Raw genomic sequence first — 23,481 nt, forward strand, 5'->3', positions numbered from 1 at the left:
CGTTGTGCAATTGCCAAATTTTCACAGTCCACATGTCTGGTCTTTTGCGCCAAACTGCATCACAGAGACGCCAAAGAACATCTTGATAGTACTCCTTTGTAAGTTTATTTGTCCTTCTGGTGCGTATTCATGATGCACAATTCCACGGATATCAAAAAGACAGTCAGCGTCACTTTTATTTTGCTCTGCTCCTGTCGCTGTTTTTTGGCCTTGGAGATTCGGGATGCTTCCATGACAACGACTGCCTTTTTTGTTTCTGGGTCGTACCCGTACATCCACGACACATCTCCAGTTATCATGACTTCTGGTTGTTTCCAAAATTGAAGACTCATTGAAAGGCTTCCATTTTGAGAGAAGAGATAATGCAGAACGCGACGACAGATAAACACCATTCTAAAAGAAAACTTCCAGAGGTGTTTCCAGCAGTGGAACGATTGGTGGGCTCAGTATGTGTGAGCACAAGAAGCCTACTTTGAAGGTGATTAGGGTTCAAACCCCGTCAGGTATGTGAAATATTTTTTCTGGCCTAAGGTCGGATACTTTTTAGGCAAGTCTCGTATATATAATTACAGAAGTTCAAATAAACTAAAACCTTAGGTTTTAAGCTGGAAGAGCGAATGCAATGCGAAAAAATCCTGTTTTGATTATAATTAAAAACCACTCATTTACTATCTTCAGTCATATTTGATGTAATATGGATTTTTGTACCGTATCTTCAGTGCATGCAAGACAATTGCCCGTTCTGAGTTTGTTGTCATTGTAGGTAGTTTTATTGCCGATAGAAACCGTCAAATATTGTCTGTGATAGAAACAGTTTAAACATAAACGGTGCTCAAAACACTGTAGATGATTTGTTTTTTATTGGGGGGGGGGTCCACACAAAACTAAAAATGTAGTAAATCAGTGGGAGCACACATGCTTTGCTTGTTTAATTTTAACATCGGCAAAATGGGAAATAACAGGTGAAAGAAGAAAATTAAAAAAAAAACAAGAGGACATGTTTATTTGCATATCAATCAATCACATGATCACAAAATGGCCGATGTCTACGCAGCACAAATAAGGCAGTAAACATGACTTATTTACTTGGACCTGGTCAAAACAGTCATCGTGTGTACGTGATTCGATGCAGGTTTTTATGCAGCGGGGGTTGCACAAAAACGCTGATGATACATGTGTCTAACATGACCAACAATCCAGTTTGCCAATAATAGAATAAAAGAAAATAGAACGCCTATATGTCATGTGGTCAAGAACATTTTTTTTTTCTCTCAGACTGGACCATATCTCCCATCACCAGGGGTAATTCTAATCTGACAGGCAAGACTGTCGAGTTTTAAGTTTTCATTCTTTGGCACCTCTTACTCTGACTGCTTTTTATGTAATACCTGCCTCTCTAGGTAGACAGGCATAAACATAGGCTGAAGAGTTTGGTAAAGGAAACCAATTATAGGTCCCCTTTATTTAGATTTGAAACTGATGATACTTATTCTCTAGTGCATATGTAAATATGGTGCTCTCATTTTTTATTTTTCTTAATTGAGCACTCTGCTGAGGTTCTCTCCTATTAATGTCAACAAAGAATAAATAAACTAAGATCGCATAATGCATAAATTCAACTGGTGTCAGTCTGTATAGCTTTACTAATTCCAGTGACCTTTAATTACGTCTAATTCCACAGTGTAGTGACGGGACTGATGAGCCATGGGCAGGAAATGGCAGACATTTTTAAAGTTAAGTGACATAAGCATAACCAAAAATCCAAAAATAACCAAAACAAAAAGACAAAAAACAAATTCCTAAATGGGTCAGATGCCAGAAGTTAGGATTGATTCTTTTCACAAATTCTGAATGCTCTTTGCAATATCTTTACCGCCATTTAAAAAGAAAAAAAAAAAAAAAAAAAATACTTTATTTTTAGAAAGTTCACATTTTATTTTGTTAAGCGGCTGAGAATCGCTGTATTTTCAGTAGGAATAATTTTTTTTTTCTTTTTTTTAGTTGAATTGTTTATATTTTGTTCAATGGAAGAATAAACCATTGAATTCGGTCTCTTTAAAAGGAAATGGGTGTAAATAATATATGTCTACTATTATATATAGCCAACTTTGTGTGCGCACGCGCATCTGTGTGAGTTCGTTCGTTATCTATGGACTCAAAAACGGTTGGGCCGATTTTTATGAAATTTCACACAAGAGAACAGTAGCTCAATAAATCCAAGTAATATGAGACTATTTTGTCTATTTTTATTCGATTGATAAAAAAAGAATTGGATAGATAACTCAAATACATAGATGAATTTCAGTGATCTCGTCAGCATTGGACAAAACCAAACTTTGCCAAAAACTTTGCTGCTAATTCTACCCTATGCAATCAGAGCCCCCCCCCCCGTATTTCCTCTAGCGTCTGAAAACACACAGATGTTACATACAAACATCTGTACATGATGTTCCCATTTATTTTGCCTCCCCATGAGGGCAGAGTTAGACACCAGGGTCGTTTTTTTAATGTGGAGAAAAGGAACAAAAATAAAAATTGTCTCGGTCATGAAGGTTTTCTCCTCCACTAATCAAGAAAAAAAAAAATTGAAGTGTAGCATCATAACATATACTGCACTTTGATCTTGACCCGAAGACCAAGGAGAATGCTGCCAAGCTAATTAAAAACCTAGATTCCAGTAAAGCAACTGGCCTTGACAGCATTCCTATTATAATGTTGAAAAAGCTTTAACCAGAACGAGCTCCCATACTTACAAAGCTGTTTAAGCGTTGTCTTAAGGAGAATTGCTTCCCAACACCCTGAAAAACCTCATCAGTATGTCCTATATTTAAAAATTCAGGTGATCGGTCATCTCTCTCTCAATACAAACCAGTCAGTCTCCGGTGCATCATGACAACATATTCTTTTCATTGTTTTGACTCTTGAGTATATATCCGTTAATATCTTATGTTTTTATATAGACTGATGTAGTTCTCGATTGATTGTGTCTTACTGTGTCAGATATATAACCAAGAGTAAAAAGAATGAAAAGAATAATCTGTTGTCACAGCAGTACTCATGAGTAAGTTGCTGGAATCTGTATTAAATAGAGAATTAGTCAACCACCTCAGCAAAAATAACCTCCTCAGTGGCATGCAATATGGTTTCTGTTCTGCTAGATCTACAGCAGATATGCTAACAGTTAAATGTATCTCATAGGATTAACAATTTTCTCAACAGAGGCTTCCTTTCTAGGGCAATTGTCCTTGACATATCAAAAGCCTTTGATAGGGTATGGCATAGAGGTCTACTCCACAAAATCTCCAGCTACAGTATAGCTAGAAATGTCTTTTCAATTATTCAATCATTTCTCTCTGATAGGCGAATAAGAGTGGTAGTGATTGATGGACAGAAATCAGAAGCTCACAGAATTAATGCTGGAGTCCCTACGGGTTCCATCCTGGGCCCGACTTGCTTCTTGATCTACATCAATGATCTCCCAAATCATATCCTAAGATCATTCATAGACATTTATGCTAACGACACTATAACCTATGGCAACACTTCAAAGGCCGTAAATGACCAAGTTCTCTCTGATTCTCTCTCTCCTCTGATCTTGATCATGTAGTACAATGGGGAAAGAGGTGGCTGGTTAATTTTAATGCATCTAAAACCAAGCTTCTATTTCCATCGTCAACACTCTGATCCTTGTCTGGTATCAGTTGAAATGAATTGCTCTCATCTTGGGAAGGAAGGCTCTGTTTTGACCAGTTTCTGGGTCTGACCTTTACTCCTGATCTGAAATGGAACACGTACATCAAATCTATTGCCAAAGTTGCTAGAAAAATGGTGGGGTCGTTCTACTGTTCTAGTAGATATCTCACTGCTGATGAAATTCTCTACTTGTATAAGAGCCAAGTACGTCCAAGGATGGAGTACTTTCCCTACATCCAGATAGGAGCTGCTAGAAGCAGCTTATCCTGCCTTGAGAGAGATCAAAATAGACTTCGTAGTCAAGTCGGGGGAGGGGGCTTTTCTCCCTGCAAACTCTTTCCCACAGAGGAGACTTTGCGAGCCTGTCTCTGCTTTATCATTATTTTCGTGGCAAGTACTCGTCTGAGCTCCAATCTATGGTTTCCTCTTGCTTGAGTTTCACGAAAAACACTCGTTTACTGAAACAATAATTTCCCCCACTCTTTATCCGTGTGTAAACATAAACGTAAATTCAATGAACAAAGCTTTCTTAGAACTACACGCCTGTGGAACTCTGTTCTGTTTTCCTGCTTTCCAACTGACTACAATATGGTTGTGGTCAAGTCTAATGTAAGCAAGTTCTTGATAAGCAATCCCCTTAAGTAATCCAATTCACCAAATTTTCATAACTAACGATTACTATGACATTGCCCCATTGACACTCATTAACCCTTATCCTCGAGTGGTCTCCGGGCTTTGATAAGTGGTGACTCCCTTTTAAAAAGAAAAAAAAAGTCTCCTCCCCTCTCCTTTTTTCTGAAATCTTTGATCTATAAAAAAAACAGGGGCTTCTGTAAAACTAGCTATATGTACTTGGTGTTGCTCTGGTGAACAGATTATATAAAAAGAAATAATTGTAGGAATGCATCTTATTTACGCATTAAAATATTATGGCAGTATTAATTGAATCACTATCACACTCCACGTATCTGAAAAACAGAACGATGATATTGAAAAGAGAACATTTTTATTTTATGTGCGTATGATAACGTGCCCCCTCTCCCCAAATAATTAAATTATAAATGAGAGCAAAAAAAACAGATATGACTCCCCCCCCCCCTTCATCTGAAAAAAAAAAAACAAACAAAAAATCTTTCCTTGCCCAAACGGGACTCTCCAAGAAACACCCGCTCTTTCAAAAATAATTTTCAGCAAATAAAAATAATAAAATAAAAACTCTTCCACATGACATGTTCTTATTGACTGTTTCTTATATGGGGGATCGATTTACTACAATGTTGTAATTAAAAACTAAGCACACCTTTCAAATTTCTAAATATTGACTTTTTTGATTTTGATAATCTGGTAATTATCACTGATAATCCAGAAGAAAAAATGTGTAAGGCGGATGCGCATTGTACATGTCTACCAAAAATATTTATAGAAAGAACAAATTAATTCGTTTATTCACGTGTCTGTATTACTTTTGTAATATGAATAGGGAAAATATTTTATTTACTGGTTAAAAATTAATATGTTAAGATGACATCAATTGTATTATTACTAATAAATGTCACCAATTATGTAAAAATGTAATGTCCTACCAGTGTTATGTTTATTTTTCGATTTTTGTGCAAGGCAAGACAGCCATTTTTTTTTTTTTTTTTTTTTTGCGGACATACACGAGTGAGGCCCCTATAGCGAAATATGCATCGGCTCTCATGTTGTATGTAATTCGTTTGAGGGCGCATTCCCTATTATGAAAAGGAAAGAAATTTTGGCGTGTGTGGCCCTTTTTTAGATATTTTTTGGGGCCGTGTTTTTTTGTTTTTTGTTTTTGGGATGGATACTTTTTTTTTTTTGCCATGTTTTTTTGCTTGGATTAATATTTTAAAATTAAATCCGTCTAAAAAAAAAATAATTCGAAAATTGCAAAATTCAAGCCAAATTGAATTTTTTTATTTTTTATGTTTGAATAAAAATAATTATTAAAACAAAAATAGTCGTGTTCTTGTCGAGTAAGTTTTTGTTTTGTTTTTTTTTGTTTTTTTATTCGATAAAGTAAAAGGTACTCATAAAGGTTTTTGTTTATCGCCAGAAGTGCTAATCTAGACTTGCACCAATTTTCCTGTTAATAATTACCTATAAATATTATCTGTGGGCAAAAATAATATCCCCCCCCCCCAAAAAAAAACACAGTCCCCAAAAAATATCCAGTCCCCCCTAAAGAACATATAATAACAAAATAATAATGTTCAAGCCAAAATAAAATTTTTAAAAAATTAAAAAAAAAAATAAATAAATAAAGGCCACACACGCCAAACTTGTTTCTTTTTCGGAATAATAAACTTGTGTACATCAGCCATTTTTTTTTTTTTTTCTAACTTAATAGAGTGGACAGTAGGTTCATTTTGAATATAAATACTTTAAAATAAATTAAAACAAAAAAATATTATTCAGGTAGGTAGAAAAGTAACCTGTTTTTTCTTTGATAACATTTGTTGATTTGTTTTTTTTCTGGGGGTGGGGGGGTTCCATTCATTTCTTTTTCTCTTAGTTACAACATTAAAAAAATATCCATTCATTTCCATTTTCTTAATGTTTTATTTTCTATTTCTTATATATTTCAGCTTTCTAATTGCCAAGAATGCTTGCCACTGCCTTAACAAACATCAGTTCTGTCGTTCATGCGTAACCGTCTGGGCCGGAAGCGGTGACTCTGAAAACCATAATCAATGCCCCGTTTGCCGTGCAAAGGGCTATTATATGCCGAGCGGAAAGGTGGCCGACTCTCTCAACTCAAAGACCGTGCGTTGCGTTCTCCGTTCATGTGTGTGGACGGGTCAACTGAGAGACATGCAATACCACAGGCATATCCTAAGTAAGAAGATCGCTGACGAGGGCCAACTCCGGATCCATCGAAAGAACTCAGAAAGCAGCGATGACTGCAGCGAAAGTGATAGTGATCGTGACAGTCGGACCCCTACACCTTCATCCTCGCCTGTCCTACCCAGGATACTCCCCAATTCTGGCACGACTTCACCAGCCTCTTCTCTCTGTTCCTCTCAGCAAGATCGTGAAGAAACAGTGACAAACACCTCATCCTCCCACACTACCTTCTTACAAATGCTTCGTTCTGCATCATCGGCATCCTCTTCTGTTGATGTAGCTCCTAGGAGGAACTCTCAGACTACCACACCTGTTGCTCGTACTACACCCACCACTGCAAGTAATACTGTTGTGCCTACTTCTGCTGAGGTACTTAGGTGTTACACCCCTCGATCCCAATCACCCACCCCAACTATAAGAATTCCCCCTCGGGTTTCACCGGCGGTCACAACCACTCCAAATAACACCACTGCCGTCACTGCTGGGCTTCCTGTCCGACACGCTGTCTTGCCAAATATCCAGAGTACAGGCCCTGAGAACAATGCTACCAGTTTGGCTCCTGGGCAGCCAGTAGCGGATCACTGCTGTAACACAGATCGTCGAACAGGGCCAAAAGAGTATGAGCGCCTGCGAGCTCGCATGCGGGAGACCAGTGTACGCATTGAGCAGATGAAGCGCACCCGTCGTGAGTTGGCGCGCTTCCAGGAACTCCACAGGCTCCAGCATTTGGCAGAAGTGCGTGAGTTGGGACGTCAGCTTAACGACGTCACGTTTCAGATCCGACATATTCTCAATCAGATGAGTGCCACTGATGACCAGAATACCAGACCGACTACTGCTACTACCACCACCAACAACAATAACAACCATCATCATCACTACCAGCAACAATAATTGAATAAACCCTTACACAAACCATTTTTTTTTTTTTTATCATTCTGATAAAAATCAATCGATAAAAAGTTTTGATTTTGTTAAATTTTTTTTATTGCTTAATTTTTAGTTTCTGGAAACTTAATTTTAACATTTCATTTGAAAAGTTAAAAAAAAAAAAAAAAAAGAAATAGACCCACTCCATTTTATTTTCCAGCTAATATATATATATAATTAATAATGTTTTTCTTATAACTATTTGAACATTTCGAAAATTTTTACATCCACATGAACAAACCAACTTCTAAAAGTAAAAAAAAAATATTTTTGTTTTCGTAATTTTCGTTTTTTTATTGTTGATTATAAATACATTGGACAAAAAAACTTTCTGAAAAAATACCACAAAATCGAAGACTTTTTTTCCCTTCTTGTATTATTTGTTAAAGTAATCTTTGTTTTTAGCAGTCAAAATGATTTACCAAGAAGATGAATTTTTAAATTTTTTAACTAAAGTGATTTGTGATCTTTTATTTTGGTTGAAAACATTAAGTGAATAGAATTTATTTAACAAAACCTGTGTGTTGAATTTTTCTGGTAACCGTATAAAAAATTACTCATAATGCAGTGGGATTTATACATAAATAACAAAAAAATGTCTTTCATGCTCACTAGAAAATTCCACAAGGAATAAATAAATATAAACTACTTTATCCAAAATGTTGTGTCTAACCAAAAATCCACCACAACTTCTAAGTTAAAGCAAAAGTAGGCCGTTTTGAATTAACAGTCAATTTTGACTTGGAAATTTACTTATAAAGCATTTTGACTGTAAAAACAAAAACCCATAATTTGTTTATTTAAATTCATTTTGAATGCTGTCTTATTTTATTTACTTTATATTTTTGTGGCCACAGAACAACTGAGATCATTATGACTTTTCAACATTTTATTTTATTAATTTAAGACAGGATTGTTACTATTTTTTTTCTTTTTTATTCTAGTCATAAAAAATGTCATTTTACACAAATCAAAGAATAAAAAAAAAAAAAAATTATAATGAAATTCTGCAGTAACACAAAAAAATTTATACTTCCATGCAAAAAGCGTTTAAGATTGCTTTATCTTGGAACTATTTTTCTTAAACAATTTCTTTTTTTTTTCTTTCGGAATCCTCATAAACTATCTTTCGTTTGTAATATTTATTCAAAAAAAAAAAAAAAATGAACCCATTTCCCACATTTTGCCTTTCCTTTGTAAAAAAAAAAAAAAAAAAAAAAAAAAAGATTCAATATTTCCCAGAACTGCCTTGTTGACAATTCTTTTGGAAGTTTTTATGTAACAAAAATTGAAAGAAATCGTGTGTTTGACATAATTTGTTCAATGAAAACTTTGGCAAAATTACATTATGGTTAACAATGAAAAAAAAAGAGGTGAAAAAAAATTTTATGAATACGTTACCAAACGTAAGAAAAGTTACTTATTTACCTACCTGCATAATTTTTTTTTGTTTCAAAACGATTTTGTTCAAATTGATTTTTTGAGTGATAATCCAAGATAGCTGATGGGCACTTTTCACAAATCATCAAAACTGATTTTTTTTTTTTTTCTTTTTCATCATTTTCTTCTTTCAATTAGGTGGAAAAATAAGTTTTATAACTTTTGGAACAATTAGTTCTATTTTTGTTTTGTGCTTTTTTTAAATTTTTCACAAAATACAAAGATACCCATCAATGATTTCAATCTCAGTGATTTTAACTAAAGCCAGCACAGCTCCATGATGAAATGTAATTTTGAACAAAATTTTATATTGAAATTAATAAGCTTAGAAAACTTTCACAAGAAAATATGTAGGTAGGAAAGTAACTTATTGCGTTTGGTAACAGGTATTTGTTAAATATTTATTTTTTTCACCCCCCCCCCCATAATGTTAACCACAATTTTAATTTGCTGAAACCATATTAATTTACACGCTTTTCTAAGTTGTGATTTTAAGTTATCAAATATTTAGTTTTTGATTCTTTGACATCATACGGGCATATGAACATTTGTTTCTTCTCTCTCTCTCTGTTTATGAGCACATTAACAGTGAAATTTGACTTTTAAACTTTAATTAAAGCAAAAATTACTTTTTATTTGCCAGATTAAAGTCTTCAAAATCACTTTGTAATTTTGCAGGACATGATGTAAACGGATGTCAGACTTTTTATTTTATCTAAAGTGATATTAAAATGGCTGATATTGTGTGTATATTATAAAATTGTTGCTCTTTTAAAATTCGATTTTGAAGCCTTTCAATCAAATACTAATCTCTATTGGAATTAAAGTTTAAATGTATAAGTTAAGTATTAAGATTAATTTGTGCTCCAAAACCAGAGGAAAATATGACATTTGTAACATGCCTTTGTTATATAAAAGAATTCAATTCTTTGTATAAACATTTAACATTTTCAAAAATGTAAAAAAAAAAATAAAAAAAAAAAAATTTAAATAAAAAAAATTTTAATTAAAAAAAAATACATATATATATATAATACACACGCACACACACATATATATATAATATACACACACCCCAAACAGCACCCAATTCCTTGTTCTACAATTATTTAATTTCTCTTTTTATCATACTCTGTTTTATAGCATATTAATTCGTTTTAATTAAATAACTTCAAAATTATTAGTAAGCCGTGAAAGAGAGAAACTGATCTAGACATCTCATGGTCTTTAAATTTGAAATCTTTTAAGAATCTTTAGTTTTCTCAAATAAAATAAAAGCAAAATTTGAATTCAAAGGTGATAGCGTAAATAATTGGAGCCACGATCATTTTCGTTTTAAGTTCCTCTTTCCTAAAACAAAAAAAATTGATGACAAAATCTTAAATATTTATTTTTTTAATTATCTTGTGAATATTTTAATTTCATTTTAATTATTTAAATTAACAAAAAAATTATGCTGGTTTAATCAATTAGTAATCATTAGAAGAATGTGCACAAACTGTTGACTAAAATATTTAAAACTAACATGCATAACCTGCTTGCTCTTGTTCTGTAGTTAAATTCCTGTTCATTACTGGAAACTATTGAAATGAAACTAATTGATAAGATAAAAGATAAAAAATGACTTTCGCTCTCTCTCCATTCTCTTTTTATAAGAAATTTATCTCTCTTTTAAAAGTTAAAGAAATTCTTCCCCTCTTTTTATTATTATGAATAATTAAAATTAAGCCTTTCATTATTTGCTTATAAAACTTAAATTTGAATTCATGATTATTAAAGCAAGCCAAACGTGCATCTGTTCACTTTTATTATAATAGATTAGAAAAGATTTTAAAAAATTTGAGTCAATTTTGTACAAATGATGTCATCAATAGAAATAATTGATAGATATGAAATTTGTATGAATTGTAGAAAATTTTGTAAATTAAAAAAGTTTAATTAGTCATACTTATATTGAAACATTACACGCACACCATGTGAAATTGTCTTGTAATTTAATTAATCTAAAAATTATAGATTTTTCTGTCATGAACAATTTGTCTCCATTTATCAGACGACCTCCACAGATGAATTTAATTAATGAGGATTATTGTCTTCCAGTTTAATTTGTCTCACTGAAATTGGCTAAGCCGTGAAGTATGAATCCTATTCACCTCTCTGTCTCCTTGTGTTTAATAAGTAATTTACAATGAATGGATTCCAATAGATATCGTTTCCACATGAAAATATCCAACAAATAAAACAAAAAAGCATTGATTTCCCATGAAACACAATTAGTGACAAACTTCTTTCGTTCTTGAACTCCAGTCTGGCTCATTTATCCCCCCTCCTTGTTTTTCTTTTCTTTTTTTTTTTTTCATAAAGCAAGGAGGAAAATCCAAGCACAGATCCCGTTTCTGGCTGGGTTACTTTTTTTGATTCCTCAACTCATCCTAATGAAGCCAGATTGGTCCATTTAAATTAACACCAACAAAACCAATGCCAAGTGATGCCTTTCTGATGACAAATTTTTTCTGTTTTCGTCAATTTTCGGGAAAAAAATAAAGATATATATTTTTTTTTGTTTTTTTTTTAATTAAATATCAAAGTTTGTATAACATGGTCACAGAAAGGCAAACACAGTTTGGAACTTTTTGGTTAAAAAAAAAAACAAATCTTCAAAAACATGCTTCATTTAATTTATGTATTCCCCCCCCCCTTTTATTTTTCACTTAAAATTTTTCTTTGGATTAGTTTCGGAATAACTATTATAATATTATAGTAAATTATATGCTCTTGTGGCATTGTATACTATTGAGCCACTGTATAAACTTTTGTGTAACTAAAAAAAATTTATATAAAATACATTTACATAATTTGAACTGTAATCATTAGGGCAATGACAACAGCATATTCTTTTCCTTGTTTTGATTGTCAAGTATATATCCATTTATATCTTATATGCTTTTATATAGAGTGATGTGGTTCTCAGTTGATTGTGTCTGTGTTGGATATATACTCGAGAGTCAAAACAATGAAATGAATATACTGTTATTATAGCCCTAGTAATCATCAAAGTTGCAATATGGATGATCTTTCAGCTGTTGTATTCTATGTCTTTCTTCAGGTGCCATTTAATTTAATCAATCGCAACAAGAATACGTGTCCAAATAATGTAAAGAACATTATTTGAAAAGGATAAAGATAACAGCTGGAAAGAAACGAGATTGCATAATACTAAAAAAACATATAATGACCAAGTCTATAAATCTTTCACGGCACATTATTAAAAAAATATATAACACGTGTGTGTTATATATTTTTTAATATGTAAAACACACGCACACATATTAAAAATAAGTTAATAAGTGCATTTTACTATCATTATATATATTGTCCAGACAACACTGATAAATAAAGTGAGAGTACATTTTTTTTTAAGTCATCCTCTGTCTGTGTGTGTGTAGTCACACAAGTATGCCACTTACTCTCAACAATGTTTGCCTTTTTCCATATTTTTAGATAGAGAAGATAAACAAATATTCAACAAGATAGAAATCATTTTATTAAACCTGTGTAATAATTGTTTTAAATAAGATTAATTTTTTATTTTTTTTATTCATATTTCATTTGAGTACTTTGCAAGTGTGTTATAAGTAATTCTTAATAACTTGCCTCATAGCTGTGAATTGACTTATAATTTTAAAAAATCTATTAGCTCTGGCACACACACACACATATATATATATATATATATATATATATATATATATATATATATATATTCATTTATGTACTTTGCAAGATATTTTTTTAATGAATCTTATTCTTCTTGATTTTATTATTTTTTTTATTTATTTATTTATTTTTTTTAATTCAATGATTGTTTGGATTCTAATAAAACAAATAGTTCAGTTTCATAATATTGTTTTATTGCATGGAAAAATACTTAGCATTTGTGTTCAAAATGTTACTTTCTTTTGAAGGGCCGACTTTGTTTTCAACATTTTATTTTGCCGAAAAAAAAAAAACGATTTATCTTTTCACTTATAATTTAGAAATTCTCAATTACAAGTGGAAGAAAAGCAAATCGATTTTTTTTCCTTATGGTCACATTTAAAAAGATGACGAATTTGTACCAAAATTACTAAAATGTTAAAGTTTATCTATTATGAATAAATGAGAAAGATTTTATTTCGTGTTTGCAACAAAGTTGAGTGAAATGTTTATTATTTTAAAATGAATGTTTCAAGTATTTCGTGTAGCAAACTCTGCCAAATGATAACGAGCCAAGAAAACCAGCTAGTGTATATATAAAATCTTTTAGAAAACTAGAAACCTGTAGTAGACATTTTTATTATGTTGTCAGGGGTACTATTTTTGCTTAGTTTAATATGTTTATGTGTATGTTAAGATATTTACATATTAGGTCTTGTCCACTAAACATGTTTAATAAATATATTACTCTTAACTAGTATGAGCATGCTGTTATTTTTTGTTTTGCAAAAAATTGTTTAAGCACAACATGAAAATAAACTTCTCAGAAATCAAAACGAATCAAGATGACTGCAAACAACAATTTAAATACAAGGATTATGTTTTAAGGCTAGTTCAGGAGAAAATGTCAGACTTGACACTATTCTGCATTGGAATTTGAAAGTGAAAAAAATGGTAATAGGACTAAAGTTTTCAGTGAATATGAAGCTAATTGCCTCTTTTGTATTTAATATTTTGTGAGATAAAGTTTCATAAGCATGTGCATTTTATATATATATATATATATATATATGAGAGAGAGAGAAAGAATACACATTTAAGACAGTAAATTATATTTTATACGAATTTATTGTTTCACAGAATACTCAAATAAGAAGATATATATAATATTAAAATAATAACATCAGTTCTTTGCACTTGCACCTGTATGATTATTGAAATCTTGTCATATTCACTGTTTTTATAAATGCAGGAAAACAAACTGGACATTTTCATATATGTTTTTTTTTTTTTTGTTTTTTTTTGTTTTTTTTTGTTCGATCTAAATCTTGCGCACTCTTTATTTATAAAGGTTCCAGAATTGCAAGTTTTGGAAAAAATTTGGCTCCGATTTTTTTTTTTTCTTTTAATCAGACTCCTAAATATTTCTTTTTTTTTTTTTTATTAAATCCCTTTAAGTTCGTTTAAAGGTTTTATAATAAGGAATCTGAGGGTTTAGCATTCTAGGAGTCAGTTGGATCTTATAACTTCCGATTCTGTAAAAGAAAATGTAAAAGAAAATGTATGTGTATATATAGAGATTTTTATGTATGTATACTTGTCTGTGTGTATATAATTTTATTTTAAAAATTGAAACACCTAATGTTTTTTTTTGGTTTTTTTAATAAAGCTATGATCTTACATACTGATTATCAGTTAGTACATTTCTTCAGGTGGATAAGATCTCTATAGAAATGTATTGGCACACAATCGATCCACAAAATCAAACTCCTCTCCTGTTATTTTATTGTTTCTTTTGAAAGTATCTTTTTTTTTTTTTATGTCTCTATTCTTGCAACAGAAAAATACTCGTACGCAAAATGTTTCATTAAAAAAGAAGAGAAAAGTTTATGCATTTATTTAGTTTAAAACTGGAAAATATTTTTACTAAAATAGTTTAATATATATATGTATGTATGTATAATATCCTCCGAAATAAAACCCAGTTTTTCTCTGCATATCCTTGCATTGTTTCCAGTAAGTTTGGGGATTTCCTTAACATTGTACTCGAGCAATGCTGGAGAAGTGTGGTTGGGGATTGTGCAACATTTGCTTCACAGGATAAGATATGTATAAGAGCAAAATTTTAATATTTGAAAATTGTATGTTTGTGTTTTGAGATCTTGTTGCATGATATGATTTTTGTATTATATATAAATAAAATTGATTTTTTTTTGTATGTTTAAATTAGTAAAAAAAAAAAAAAAATGCCACAGAAGTGAATTTTACGTTTCTAGTGACAGAAATGAAAAATAACAAAAAATAAATTTTTTTAATTGTAATGATTATTAATAAAATTTTTTTTTTTTAATTCATAACAGTATTGTTTGTTTTTCTTAATGTTTTGTTTTAATGAGATGTAGTTTGCTTGAAGCATTGTGTATTATATATATATATATAGTGATAGAATGCTACCACAATGTCACTGTTAAGAAAAACAAGTGATTTTCTATTTATTGTTATAGTAGTAAAATGTAATCGATTAATCAAAACTTGGACTTTTGGCCAAGATCAAAGTGTAGTATCTGTTCTTCAGATGCGGCATTACCATTTCTTGTTCTCTTTCAGTAGAAGAGAAATCCTTCACGACAGTGACAATTTTTATACCTTTTCTCCACGTTAAAAAACGACCCTGGTGTCTAACTCTGTCCCGTGGGGAGGCATAGTAAATAGGTACACTTATCTAATGTGTGTGACAGTGTTCCATGATATATTTTGAGGAAAAACCTTTATCAAATGGTATGCTTCAAATTCATTGAAATTCGTGTGAACCTGTTATGCTGTTTTTTTTTTGTTTTTTTTTTACATCACAGGTTCACACAGATTTCAAGGGATTTGAAACACATACCTTTTGATAAAGAGGGTTTTCTTCGAAATATATTCTGGAAAATGATGACCTACATTTGCTCAGTGTAGCAGTTTTGACTAATCAAGTAAAATTTACTATTGGAAAAAAAAAAAAAATAGAAAATTGCTTTTGTCTTCTTTCTTAACATTATAAATATTATCCTGTCCTGTATTTATTGATTGCTGAAATTCCCCTCTGCACCAAATTGCCGTAGGTTTACTGTAACAGATGCCTTATACAAATTTATTATGTGTAAACCTTCAACCCCCCGCCCGTCTTATGTAACTACGCTATGTCGTTTATACACACTTATTTGTCATAATTAAATACTATATTATATACTAGGTGAGGCATCATCACTACTGCCCAGATCTATAAGACGAAGTAGTTCGTATTTTCTCCTCTACCTGATAAGTCCTCCCACTCTCCCGGACAAGACCGGGTAAATATGTAACCATTGCAACTATTTGACCTGACACCCTTATTAACTGGATTAAAACTCCTACATATACAACTACCATTACACTACATTATTCGAAAATAATGACCCCCCCCCCTCAGTAAGATTCCTCCTCTTCTAATTGACTGCTATCTTGAAATTCTATACCAGATCATACAACAAAAAACAATCAGCCCTTAATCAATATGGCCGCTCTATCACCACATTTATATATAATTTATATAAATCATTACATACACAAAACTTTCAGTCATTTTTGTCACTTGACATTGATGCAATGAAATTGACAGGATTAATTTAACTATTTTTTTTTTTCTTTCGTACAGTGATCTGCAGTTAGATTCAGGAATCAGACAGTATTTTAGCCTTTCATAGCTGGATTAGGTTTGTTCAAGTAATTAATGTTTAATAGTAGATGGAAGTTTTATAGCAATACTAGCTGTACCCGGCCACGCGTTGCTGTGGCTCAGTTTGTTAAAATGGAACACATTCCTCAAGAAAAATTGCATTTTGTTCGTTTATTTACTTTTATTATTTTTTGCAATTTTTTTAATCAATAAAAGTTGGTTGTTTTTCCCCAAAACAAGATTAATTTTTTACCATAAATTGTTAGGTGAAAGTTTTATTTTTTTTCAGGAAAACTTGGCAGTAAACGTTTCTCTTTGAAAACGGAATTTTTATTATAAAAAGAACAGATGAATGCTTTATATGAACACTGTAAATAGTTATGTGAATGTAGAGAAAAGTTTGATTCTTTTTTTCAAGAGAATGTACAAATTATTTTTTTTTAACAGATGTTCAGAAAATAAACAGAAAAATACTTCCATCATTAATTATGCAGAAAAATAAATAAAATGCTGATTTTAGTGTTTCAACATTATGCTTATAAATTACGATAAAACTTGCTGTGTATGCTCTGTTTTACGGTTGTTGTAAAAATGGAACGGAAACTTAAATTTCGCTCCGTTTTAATCTTTCTTAATTTTTTAATTGTGCCCCCCCCAAACGAATATAATCAAAACAGTAACATTCAACAATTGTACTTTATGTATATAAAACACAAAATATTTAGAAAAAAAAAAAAAAAAAAAAAAGTTAATAACGAAAGGGAAATAATTCCATTTTTAAACGAAAAAGTCAGTTTGGTATATCTTTTTGTTATTTTTACATAAGTCCAGCTTACCATTCACATTGAAAATGTCAACATTTATAGGTTGTCGGGTACGTTTACAACGAATAAACACTCCAATCTAGTAGATGTATCAGAATTTTTGTAGGAATTTTTGACACCCCTATCACGAAACTGCGAATAAAATATAAAAAACTTGTAATTTCTCTTTTAAAAGTGGGTTGTTTATTTTCTTTATGGATTATACTTCCAAAATAAACTATTAAAGTTGTTTTAAAAGTAATAGAAATATTCTTTTTTATTTTTTAAAAAACAGTAATGAATTTTACGAACTCAATATTTTTCAATTTTTAAATTTTAAGAAGCTATCAAAATTTTTCTATTGATTCTATTTTTACATTTTTAGGATCAATGTGAAATTCTATATTCTTTCCAATAAACCGAATATAATATTTTAGATAAACGTTTTTTTTTAATTCACGCCCCCCCCCCCCATTTTCAAGTGTCTGTTAAAAAGTAAATAATTAATTTACTCACCAAAGTTTATATATCACAAATTGAAGAGAAAAGGTCAATAAATAATATATTCAAATTTAAAACAAAAAAAAAAGTAGCGTTTTTTTTTAGAAATTTACCTGTAAAGTTTGAAGTTTTTTTTTTTTTTAAACCACGTTGTTTGTTTTCTTTTGTTTTTAATGAAACCGTGGTCCTTGCTCCTTTAATTGGAAAAAAAATTAGGGCTTGAATTACATTTTTCGAGTAGTTATAAGCTTGGAAAGACAGGGGGTCGAATAATTCACGCCTCCCATTTTGAAATGTCTATTAAAAAGTAAATAATTAATTTACTCACCAAAGTGTTATATATCACAAATTGAAGAGAAAATGTCAATAAATAATATATTCAAATTTAAAACAAAAAAAAGTAGTGTTTTTAGAAATTTAACTGAAGTCCGAAGTTTAAAATCTTTTTTTAAAAAAAACACGTTTGTTTTTTTTTTTTGTTTTTTTTAATGAAACCTTGGTCCTTGCTCCTTTAATTGAAAAAAAAAAAATTAGGGCTTGAGTTACATTTTTTGAGGAGTTATAAGCTTGGAAAAACGGGGTGGAATTATTCACTATTTTTCACGAAATTTCTGACACACCTACCAATCTACCCATGTTAGAACGGCTTTCGGAATAGACACCCCTAACCTTGCCAGCATACCCGAAAAACTATAAAAGTTGACGTGCCGAATATGAACGATGAGTTGGACGTAATGTAAAAATGTACCGAATTTAAAAGGGAACGAAATTCAAATTTCCGTTCCATTTTTACAACAACCGTAAAGCAGAGCATTCTATGCAAATTTTACCTAACTTACTGTATTAATGCTATTTTTTTTTTTTTAAGCAAAAAAAAAAAAAAAAAAAAAAATATTTAGGTTTGGCTATAAATTCCTAAACTCATTTCACCCTAAATAATTTAGGTGACTGAAATAGGAATCTAATTGAATCTTTAATTTCCTGAATAGTATGCGAGAATTCATTTTTCTTCGAGTTATATCGAATTCATTAATACGGACTTTAGGGGCTTTTTTCGGAATGTTCTTGTAAAAATTATTTTTTATTGTTAAAAATTACGATGCTTTATTTAAATAAAAAAAAAAAAGCAAAAATAAATTCTTGCGTTTTTTATTTGCTACTGAAAACCATAACTTTAGTAAAGGTATTTTTTGTTTAAACAAAATAAAACATTTTCACTAAGAGTTAAGTAAAAATAATTAGTTCATTATATTCTGCGATCATTATTTGATAAATACTGCAATTTTCATTAAAATTGGTTAATTTCCTGATTTTTGGTGAATTTTTAAGTAAAGGGGAGGGGGTCAAAATGTTTATACACTTTGAGCGTCGGCATTCATTTTGTCTTTGTCTGTAGCTACCATTTTTTCGATGAATATTTGATAAGAAAACGACCACGTGTGGTTAATTTAAATTAAAGTTCAATCACATGGTTACATTATCAATAATCATGTGATTAAACCCATTGAAAATTTACCGATATTGTAAACATATTCTGTTCTGCCTGTGAGACTAAAATATCCTTTTCTGAGATTTAAAAAAAAAAACCCCGCGAGATCAGGAGAAAGAAATGTCCAGAAAATCGCTAGATTTTTAACTTTTATCATCTGAAATTTTCAAAAATCGCTAATTCCCCCCCCCCTTCCAACAAAAAAACTCCCTATTTTAACTTTCTACAATAAAAAAATTATAAATATAGTATATTCAATATATAAAATGTTCCGTGTTTTCTCACTATATGTTTCTGGAATTATATTGAAGCGGTTAGCTCCCCAGAAGGCTTACATGTTTTTTCAGAGAGGGTATTTTTTTTTTTTTTTTTGCAAGAAACAAATTATAAACTCAAACTTTTTATAATAAAAGTTAAATTGAAATATACTGCAAAAAACTAAACTTCGGAGGTTGGAAATACTTGAAATGTACGTGGAAAAATCGATTTTATAGCGAGATTTAAGAATGGTTAGCCGAAACAAAGGTGAAAAACAAAACAAATAATCAATAAATAATTGTTACCAAAGGCAATAAATGCTACTTTTTTTTACTTACATGAATGAGTTTATTTTATGTTTTAAAGTATTTTCAAGCGCTTTTCTTTATTTTTTAATCTTAAATTGCAGGTGTGTAGGTGCGAAATATCTCCAGATTTTCTAGAATTCCTCGCTAGATTGCAAACGAAATCTTCAGGTTTAGCAGGAAAACCGCTAAATTGGAAACACTGGTCATGTGACAGGAAGCGGTAATAAATAATAGGCCATTTTTTTTATTTAGGGACAATCGGTACAAAGAAAACCACCTATTTATCATAGAAAAATTAAGTATAATGTTATAATTAAAAAGAAATATATAAAAACACACATGGATATAGTAAACATATTATACCAAAAAGTGGTTTTTTAGACTATTAATTGCGAACGAACCAAGAGTTACATTTTTATATATATAGATTAGGTAACTCTAATATATATATATATATATTTTTTTCTTGTTCCAAACAAGGCATATTGCCACTTGGAACGTAGGAAGCTACTATTTAGGATCATGTCTAACAGGGGACTGAGGAGGTGAGCAACAAGATGTCTGTCACATTACATTTAAATTTCTGCATGTCAATAGTCAAGGAAGCAAGAAACAGGGAGAGAATTCCAAAGTCTAGTAGTCTGAGGTAATAAACTATTAGAGTAGAAGTCTTTCTGGCATCTAGGGACCTCAACAGCAAAGGAGTTGGATTTTGCTGCTGGGGGAGTTTAGTTGATAGTATGTATGGCGAGGGAGGGGGGGAGTCACAAGTGCTATGAGTTCATCAAAGCACATCCCATAAAAGTACTTGTAAACCCGACAGAGATGCAACATTGTAGTGATGGGACAGAGGTTAGAGCTTGGCCAATAGTGTGGGACCTATTAGATTTGATACTCCCTGGTGTGAGTAATTTTCTAGCACATTAGAGAGAGAGCTCACTTTGTTTGCAGCAGCCTTGGCAATGTCCTCAATGTATTTGTTCCAATTCATGTTGCCTGTGAATGGTTAATTGAGGAGTTTGAATGATGGGCTTTTAGGGAGTGTTATTTGTCATGGCAATTATTGGTTGAGAAGGTTTTTCTTGTAATTGCTAAAAGAAAGAATCTTAGTAGCATTAAATAGAAACTGAATGACTAGACGCTTACTAGACACCATCCTCGGATGTCTTCAGTCTCTCTGTACAGGGAGTTTTTCAGAGCCCTGACATGAGGATACTTCTCATAGGAAGTAAACTGACCAAATATTAAAAAAAAAAAACAAGGTGTGATGTCCCAGCACGTTCCTCGGGTTGCGAACTGACCCCCCCTCCCCTCTATTTATAGAGAGCAGCTTCTAATAATACCAAATAAGAAACCGTGTATTTTTAAACAGCTTAAACGTTTTTGCTAATCATTTTCTGCTTAGGAAAGAAAATTACTAACATGAAAGAAAAAAAAAAAATAAATAAAACTACACTTTAGGAGTCATGCATCCTAACCATGCATTTCTTAAGAGCCAATTTATTTTATATTTACCTTTTTTTTCTTTTTTACTGTTTGGCTACCAATTATCAAGGCCAAGAGTCATTCGAGGATAGAGGTGGAATGGTTTTCAACCGGGAGATGTGGAACACTATGGGAGTACTAACATTGGTCAAAAGTATGAATTGCAATTGATTACCCTTTGGAGTGGTTCATAAAAAGAATTTGTTAACACTGAATTTGATGGTGACCAAGTTGTAACCAAGAGAAGCAATCCCACAGTAATGTTGTTCCACAGATGGGAAACTCTTGTAAAGAACTTCTGTCCATGAAAATTTCGCCTACTGGCACTAGGCGTATGGAAGGAAAAAAGAAATCTTTTTCTGTTGTGGTATGAAGACAACTTCTTACTGTGAATAAGGAGGAACCAAAGATTGAAGCTCAGTCGAACATATTTCATGAAAATAATGATACCGTACAGAGAAACTAACAACGTCTCTGCTATAAAAAGCGAGTGTTAAATAAGTGAGTACGTTCGCTAGTATTCATCTTGTGATTTTAATTCACAGGTCATCGGGCCGGTAAGTGCATTCCAATATTATTTTAACCTTGTTGTATACTGAAACCGGACATGACGTCAGAGGAGGGGGCCAATAAAACAAGCTAGCCACGTGGAAACTTGTAGATGACACGACTTTGAGTTGCCTATACCTAATGCATCGTGCATCGCCATAGTTTGCTAGCACAGATTTTATCTCTTTAGTTCTTCCGATATTTCGTTATCAAAAGAACTATAATTCTAATCATTACGTTTTTTTTCTTTTATGAAAATGCACTTGTGTGTTTGCTGCACAGACCATGATCGTCCCACTCGTTGTTATTGATTCAATCAGTGAGTGGGGGTGTTGGGCAGGTATAACCGCCCCCCCCCCCCGAATGTACACAGAATTTTTGTGAAATATTAAACGGTTTTTCTGTTCGGTTAATGTCGGCGCGTTACTTACGGAAAAACAGTTAAACTGCAGCAGCATCTGCAAAAACAACTATACAAGTTCTATAATTGAATATCCCTCAAAAAAAAAAAAAAAAAAAAAAAAAAATGAGAACGAAAATCATAAAAGTATGTTTTTGTAAACCGCTCATGAAAACTTACTGACAGCATTATTAGCGTCCTAAATTATGAGATGAAAAAAAAGAGTTGTCTCCCTCAGAACAATGACAAACTGTAAAACGGCGCCTGAGAGGGAAGGTATGCAACAAAATGAAGAACAGACTGAGATAAACAGCTAGGCCATATGTGAAAAAGAGGAAAATGAAATGGCATGGGCATATAACAAAGATGATTCCGCAAGAAACAATATCGTGAGAAAGAAAATGGGACAAAGGAAAGAGGTGGGAGCAAAACATCCGAGAGTGGACTGGCGCTGAGTAACATGCTTCAGAAGACGAAAAAAAATTTTTAAGTACAGGGTAGTCGCTAGAAAAGCGGGAAATTTGTCAAACAACGATTTATTTTTACAAAGAATAATTTTTACAAAGTTTTTCAAAGACAAATGTTATATTATACTCATAGATGCTCAAAATGTCGTCCGTGCACTTCACTGCAGCGTCAAACAACGATTTATTTTTACAACACTCACACGGAACCAATAAAAGTAGCAATCACGCATTTTATTCATGATCTAAGCTGACCTTCAAATTGCCCGCTTTTCTAGCGACCACCCTGTACTTCTTCTCGATATCATATTTCAAAATTTTTGAAATGAGGATTGGTTATTTGTATTATTCCAAATCTTTGAACAACTGTCTGCAAATAGTACAGTGGTTAGAATGCTTGGCAAAATCAATTGTAAAAGTGATATTTTCCTGAAGGTTGAAGATTCAATGTGGGCGACTAAGTGTGTCAGAATCTATTGGGAATTTTTGACATAAAAGTGCGAATAAAATATACAAAACTTGTAATTTCTCTTTTTAAAGTGGGTTGTTTAATTTCTTTATGGAATGTACTTCCAAAATAAACTATTAAAGTTTTTTAAAAAATAATAGAAATATGATTTTTTATTTAAAAAATAAGTGTTTACAAAGTGCATGCGCGCGCTCATGCAGCCATTTTTTCCACGTAATGAAATGAATTGAATTTTACGAGTAAATTTTTTTTCAATTTTTTCTCTTTAAAAATCCATCAAAATTATTCTATTAGTTCAATTTTTACGATATTTGCAGGTTTAATGTGAAATTTTATGCTCTTTCCAATAAACCGAATATAATATTCTAGACAAATATTTTTTAATTCATCTCCCCCCGCCATTTTGAAATGTCTATTAAAATGAAAATAATTTT

At 31.5% G+C, this 23,481-nt stretch overlaps 1 protein-coding gene across 1 annotated transcript in view; it reads left to right on the top strand.

The window, feature by feature from the left end:
* The window catches only part of LOC145296748 (uncharacterized), an 89,109-nt gene extending 77,802 nt beyond the window's left edge, over positions 1 to 11,307 (top strand). The window contains exon 2 of the mRNA XM_080142784.1: positions 6,303 to 11,307. Within this exon, the coding sequence (XP_079998910.1) occupies positions 6,303 to 7,455 (1,153 nt within the window). The 3' untranslated portion in view covers positions 7,456 to 11,307. The remainder of the gene's footprint in view (positions 1 to 6,302) is intronic.
* The last annotated feature ends 12,174 nt before the right edge of the window (positions 11,308 to 23,481 follow it).

This window comes from Euprymna scolopes, chromosome 2 (assembly GCF_053919585.1).
Source record: "Euprymna scolopes isolate OS-2025 chromosome 2, ASM5391958v1, whole genome shotgun sequence".
Classification (NCBI taxonomy): Eukaryota; Metazoa; Mollusca; class Cephalopoda; order Sepiida; family Sepiolidae; genus Euprymna; species Euprymna scolopes.